A 6,259-nucleotide genomic window follows, 5' to 3' on the forward strand; every position below is an offset into this window, starting at 1 on the left:
CCTCTCCTCTGTCTCTCTGTACTACTCACATATGGCCTGACTCTCTTTTTTGCAGGCGAACGTACAACAGTTCAGAATCCTCAGAGACCAGCAGTGCAATTCCCCTGCGAATGTATCGAGGAGGTGCGGTATGAGCAGAGGCCCTGCATGTCTTGTTTGGACAGGCAGAGTGCTTACAGGCTCTGTTGGGTCCTTACAGGATCAAGGGAATCAGACATGGCTGGCACAGGGAACAATACACCTTGGAAGAGAAAGAGACCTGCATTAGCAGGAGCAATCTAGGGTTTGGTGGGGTCCTGACCAGTGCAGTGCCAACTCAATCCTAGCAGCAGAGCTCCAGGACCAGCCATCAAGTGCATGCTAAATTCCTGTCCTCATGGTCTCCATAGGTGTGTGCAAACTGAACACACAGATCCCAGTGGAGGAGCTGCTAGAGGCTGTGAAGAGTTTTAAGAGGGCAGAAATAGAGGCAGAGCAGACAGAGGATGAAACAGACAACAGGCACAGTGCTGGGCGTCTGAGAGAGTATCAGGTCTGGTTTAACTTTGCTTTCCCACCTGGCTACACTGGCCACCCAGCCCTCATCCCTTCCTTCAGTGTGTGATGGAGTTGGCCTTGGCCAGCCCCACAACACATGCCAATGCAGCGTGTTCCTCTGCAGCAACTGTCCTCCACTCTGTTGCATCCCTGCAATGCTGGGAAGGAGCTGTGTAATCAGAGCAAGAACCGCTACAAGAGCATCATCCCATGTAAGCAGAGGTCTCCAGGGGTTGGCACAGGCACTTGGACCTGATTGGGCAGGCAGGGTGCTGGGCAGCTGTAGGTGCCTCTCCAGCTATTCAGCAATCCTGAGCTGTTTTCTCACATCCTTTGTGGCCAAAGGGATTTTCAAAATTGTCACATTGGCCACACTGGTTTATATCCAGTTGGAGAATCCTTGTTCTGCTCCTCAGAGCTCCTTGCAAGCTTAATCATTCATAACTGTATTCCTGTTCCTGCTGATAGTCATTTCTGAACTCTGCCATGCCCCATCCAGAGGTGACTATTTGTGGGAAAATGGAGGGAATGATCTAAATCCTGTAAAATCCACTGAGCCCCACATGGTGTGGACATTAAGCTGTTGCGGTCTTCCCCAAAATCACATTGCATTTCCTGCTGTGACATGTCACCTGTTGTCTCATTAGATGTTCTTTACCTCTGAACATGTCTTGAGGCCTGGAGTGCTGCTGAGGAGGGAGCAGACAATCCTAGATTTCCCTAAATTACATCCCCCTCCTCAAACAGTCACTTTGTTGCTGCTCCAAAGAGACAGTCCACCAACTCCCACATCCCTTCTCTTTCAGATGATCACTGCCGTGTGGTGCTGCAGCCCTCTGGCCCAGGGAATGACTACATCAATGCCAGCTATGTGGATGTAGGTAGTGAGGAATTGCTGCCCTGAGCAGGGTGGAGGTGCCTGGGCAGGGTAGGCTGTGCTGGGTGTGCTGGGTGAGGACACCCCTGCTCACATGGGTGGCCCTGAGTTCTGGCACTTGTGATCTTGGGATATCACTTTCCTTGTGTCCTCTCTGCACTGCCCCGGAGCACTGTGGGTTTGTGCACAGTTCTCAGTCCTAAACAAACAGGACTTGTGTGAGGGGACAGAAGCTGGGATGCAGCCCTTGGGTACCCACTCTCCGTGCTGTGGGACATGCTGTGCTTTGAGCTCTGATGCCGGTGGGGATGAGTCTTTTGTTTCATACTCTGTTAAACATTTAACCCATGTGATTGGAGCTGTTTGAACTTCTCCCCCCTGCAGAGCTACCGGAGTCCACGCTTCTTCATCGCAGCTCAAGGTGGGTGTACCCAGCCCTCATGCTCAGAAGATGCCAGTTGCTGCTCTGAGCACTTTGGAGAGTAGGCAACTGGGACAACAGCCTAGGTGCTATTAATGGCTCAGTCCAATGTCCTGTATCTCCTGGGACAGTGGTTATGGCTGCTGCAGAGCATAGAAGGCCTCAGTGGCAGTTTGGCTGTCTCCAGCTGGAGCTGGTCCCAGCAGTGCCCAGGCTGAGGACATGGTCATTCCACCCACAAGCCTTGTTTATTCTCTTTGGAGTCTGACATGACAGGGACAAACCTGTAGATGCCTGACATGTCTGCACTCAGTGTAGTCAAAGATGGGCCCTTTCCAACAGCACAAAGCTGGGATGGGTTAGTCTGCTCTGTGCAGCATGTGGTGAGGAGGTCTCAGGCTCCTTGCAAAGCTGCAGAAATGCTCTTCAGAAAATAAGATCCTAAATGTGGGAGGAGCTCACAATTGTCTCAGGGGTCTTGATGGGGAAGCTCCTGAAGCAGCAGTGAATCCTTGACATATCCTGGGATCACCTGCCCTGTGTCTTCGTAGTCCCAGTTTCCAACACCGGTGATGAAGCCAAAGTGCTTGGCACCCTCTGCCAGGTGCTTCCATGCCCAGGCTGTACAGTGTCAGTCCCTGGGCAGAGGAAGGCTCAGGGCTACTTGTAGCCTGGGAACATCAGAGCTGTGCCTGGAAGCTGCTATGTCCCCATGGCTTGGACACAGGCACAGGGCTCTCCTCTTCCTCCCCAAGGCCCCTTGCCTGGGACAGTGGTGGATTTCTGGCAGATGGTCTGGCAGGAGAAGACCTCAGTCATTGTGATGCTGACTGGCTTAGTGGAGCAGAACAAGGTAGAGAAACCATAACAGCCTGTGCTCAGCTTGGGCCTCTGCAGAGCCCAGGCTTCCTTGCCTGCTTTGCTTGGTTATGCTTTGCTCCCAGAGCAGCAGTTATTGAGGGCAGAGAGCAGCTCCATGCCACTGCTGGCTTGCAATGCTCCCCTCATGAGTTTGCTCATGCTTAGTGTTCTTGCTGCTGTTGACAGACCAAGTGTGAGCAGTATTGGCCAGAGCAGGAGCAAGTCTATGGGGACTTCACTGTGACACTCAACAACACCAGGGCCACCACAGGCCTTGTCACACGCATCTTCTGCCTGCAGAAGGTAAGCCTGGCACGTAGCTGAGATGGGGATGCAGGATGTTCTTGGGTATTTTTGCAGCTGGTGGGAGCTGTTGGCCAAGAGATGCTGTGGGAAGCTTTGCCTGGTCTCCAACACTGTCAAGTCAGCATTGCTATTGCTGGATGCCATTGGTCCCAGGTTTGTGTCAGGCAAAGGCAATTGGTGAGCTTTTGTGGTCACCCCAGCTGAGTCTGGACCGATGATGCATATGGGCAGATTGTGCATCATTGAGGTCTTGGATGAGGTTATCACAAAGGCCATAAAAGCAGTTAAAGGATATAAAACAGCATCTCTGTACATCCAGGATGATGGGACAGGTGCTTGCCTGTCACCTGGACCGGTCTGGATAGGCTCCACGTTGAAGCTCTGTGGTCACTTACAGATAGTTCATGGTTTAAGATAACTTACATAATGACATTTCTAAATACAGGTACTTCTGCTGGAGTTGTACCTCAGATAATAAGCAGAAACTGAAGGAGGTGCAAAGAGGGGGAAACGGGCAATATCAAGAAACAGCAGTTATGCATATTTCTGTCTTTTATTGTCTTGCCCATAGTAAAGTCTGGATGAAAGGTAAACCTCTGGAGCATCTGATGGTGGGACATAGTTTATTAGTTCACTCCAAGTAAATTTGATGTTTAGGGGAAAACACTAGATGGGTCAGTAATGAAACTGTGTCCATTCACACCAGTGCATTGCCAGCCTTGGAAAATACCTTATGTGGGGAAGCCGGGGGTTTTTGAGGACCATGGAAACATTCTGCATGGTGACTTTGGTTTTTTCCTTTGGGACACAAGCTGCATCTGCTGCTCTGAGTTCACTGCTCACAGCATGGGGCAGCGAGAACAAAGTGAATTGTGTGGCTGTGTGCTGGGTGAATTTTCCCTTTGCTATCTGATGAGCTATAGTGGAGCAGTCATTGTGGCTGAGGTGCTGGAGAGAATGCTATCGGTGCCCCCCTGAAGTGGTTTTCTCCACTGCTCCCTACTTGCTGGCAGGCAATTACTTCACACAAGTTTCAGGGTTGGTTCCTGCTCCCTCCTTCAAGCACTATCTCCCTCTTTGCAGGCAGGCTGTGCTCTCCCAAGAGTGGTAGAGCAGTTTCACTACCTGCTGTGGCCAGACCACGGGGTACCTAGAAACCCTGCGCAGCTCCTGTGCTTAGTGGAGGTGGTGAACAAGAGAGTGTTGGAAACATCTGCGGGACCTGTGCTGGTGCACTGCAGGTACTGAGGCTGGGTCCCCTTGAGTGCTGGGGCAAGGCTGGCACGGGCAGCACCGACCCCCATTTCTGTCTCCTTAGTGCAGGAATTGGGCGAACAGGCACATTCATCGCCTTGGACTTCCTCCTGAAGATGGGGAAGGCTGAGGGGAAGGTGGATGTATTCCAGTGTGTTCAGAGGCTGCGGGAGCAGCGGGTCTGCATGGTGCAGACCAAGGTGAGGAGTGTTACCTTCTTGCACATTGTCAGGCCACAGACGTGCTTCACACCCTTCCCAGAGATGTGGCATGCGATGCCACACTGGCCATTTCATTCATGGTCAGGCCACAGGGATCAGAGCTGACAGAGACTGCAGGATCTTGTTTTCAATGATGTGTCCAGATCTAGTCAGTATCCAAGTTCCCCTGTGACCCTCTGAGGTGCCAGCAGCATTCATGTGCACCAGTCATCCTGGTATAGAAGGGCTGTCTTGTAGGCAAGAAGCATGAGTAAGAGTCCGCATGTCATTCAGGCTTTCAGAATGTCTGCTCTCATGTCATTTTCTGGGCAGCTGTGTCCTGGCTGAGGGACTATGTCCCCATGATCTGCTCTGTGCTGACACCCTTTGGAACTAGGTTGAGCAGGACCATCCAGCTGCTTGTAGGCCTAACAAGTTCACTGGTTTTGTGGGTCTCCTTCCCAGAGTGGGAGTCTGGTCTGGGAGGGAGCATTAAAGCACAGGAAGATGGCCTTTTTGGGGTTGTTGCAGTTGCTAACTGTTTCTCAGAGCGGGACTGCCTGCACTGAGAGGTGTCTGGTCTTGGGGTGCCACAGCCAGAAGGTGAAGGATGGACCTCACTCATTCCTGGCACAGATCAATGCCAGTGAGCTGCTGGTCTGGAGTCTCAGGGCTCCAGATTGTGCAGCTGGCCCACATCCTCATGCAGGAGCAGTACACTTTCCTGTATGAGGTGCTGCTTGAAGGCTTGCTCTGTGGCAACACCAGTGTCCCAGTAGAGAGCATCGCCAGCCATATCTACGGCCTTCAAGAAGCTGAGACCTCAAAGCACGACAGTGTCCTTGAGAAGGAGTTCAAGGTACCACCAGGGTCTGGTGCACTGGGTCTGGTGCTGTGGAGGCCGGTCTGCTCCCTTCCCTAGCTGTGGGATGGAGGTGGGGGAGCATTTCTCTGGGTTGTCTGAAGAAGTGGAGGGGCTGACAGGCAAGACTTACTTGGCTGAATCATCCTTACAGGCCCTGCAGAAGTTTTCTGAGTTGTTCCAGCTCCTGCCATGCAGAGAAGCAGAGAAACCCAGCAACCAGCCCAAGAACCGCAAGCCAGGGATCCTGCCAGGTACTGTTGGCGTGGGGGCACAATGCTGCTTCCCCCTCAGCACCATGCTGCTGGCAGGTTCTGCCTGGGCCCCCATCATTATTTTCTGGCTAGCAATAAATATAGGTTAGTTTGGTCGCTCCATGAGAGCAAGACCCCATCCCTGGTTCTTTCTGAGCTTGCTAGAGGCATGCATTCATAGGGTGCACCTGGGATAAACATGTCCCTGGGTCTCATCTCTCCCAGTGGAGGAGCCCAGATGAGGCATCAGGAAACAATGATGACCATGGACAATGATGACTGTGGAGCTTCTGTGCCTCTGTGCCTCTGCACGGGGGGTTTTGGACATCCCATGCCAGACAGCTCTGAGCTGTCATGGCCACGGGGCTGGTGGTGCCGGTTCATACGATCCAGCCCATGCTGCAGGGAGCTGTGCTGACCCACCCCTTTCAGGGGAAGAGCCCCGTGCCTCTGTGCACGGGTAGGCTAGCTCATCATTTTTCTCTCTGCTCCTTGCCTCCACAGCCGATTCCTGCCGGCCCATCCTGATGTCCTCGCTGAACGCAGACGGCTTTCCAGGTTACATCAACGCCGTGTTTGCCAACGTAAGGCTCGGGAGCAGCACAGACACCCTCTGTGGCAGGGCTAGACCATGTCACCCTGGGCCGAGGTGTTCCAGCCCTGGGGCTTCTTTCCCGTGACTCTTTC

General features: G+C 52.8%; 1 protein-coding gene across 1 annotated transcript in view; it reads left to right on the plus strand.

Moving 5' to 3' along the window:
* Positions 1 to 6,259, plus strand: part of LOC104389466 (receptor-type tyrosine-protein phosphatase T-like) — a 12,843-nt gene that overhangs the window by 3,828 nt on the left and 2,756 nt on the right. The window contains exons 6-17 of the mRNA XM_009998462.1: positions 56 to 123; positions 390 to 532; positions 662 to 749; positions 1,344 to 1,414; positions 1,799 to 1,835; positions 2,591 to 2,688; positions 2,883 to 2,999; positions 4,086 to 4,243; positions 4,321 to 4,456; positions 5,166 to 5,315; positions 5,473 to 5,572; positions 6,077 to 6,156. Of these exons, the coding sequence (XP_009996764.1) occupies positions 56 to 123; positions 390 to 532; positions 662 to 749; positions 1,344 to 1,414; positions 1,799 to 1,835; positions 2,591 to 2,688; positions 2,883 to 2,999; positions 4,086 to 4,243; positions 4,321 to 4,456; positions 5,166 to 5,315; positions 5,473 to 5,572; positions 6,077 to 6,156 (1,246 nt within the window). The remainder of the gene's footprint in view (positions 1 to 55; positions 124 to 389; positions 533 to 661; positions 750 to 1,343; positions 1,415 to 1,798; positions 1,836 to 2,590; positions 2,689 to 2,882; positions 3,000 to 4,085; positions 4,244 to 4,320; positions 4,457 to 5,165; positions 5,316 to 5,472; positions 5,573 to 6,076; positions 6,157 to 6,259) is intronic.

Source organism: Chaetura pelagica, unplaced genomic scaffold (assembly GCF_000747805.2).
Source record: "Chaetura pelagica isolate M959 unplaced genomic scaffold, ChaPel_1.0 scaffold925, whole genome shotgun sequence".
Taxonomy (NCBI): domain Eukaryota; kingdom Metazoa; phylum Chordata; class Aves; order Apodiformes; family Apodidae; genus Chaetura; species Chaetura pelagica.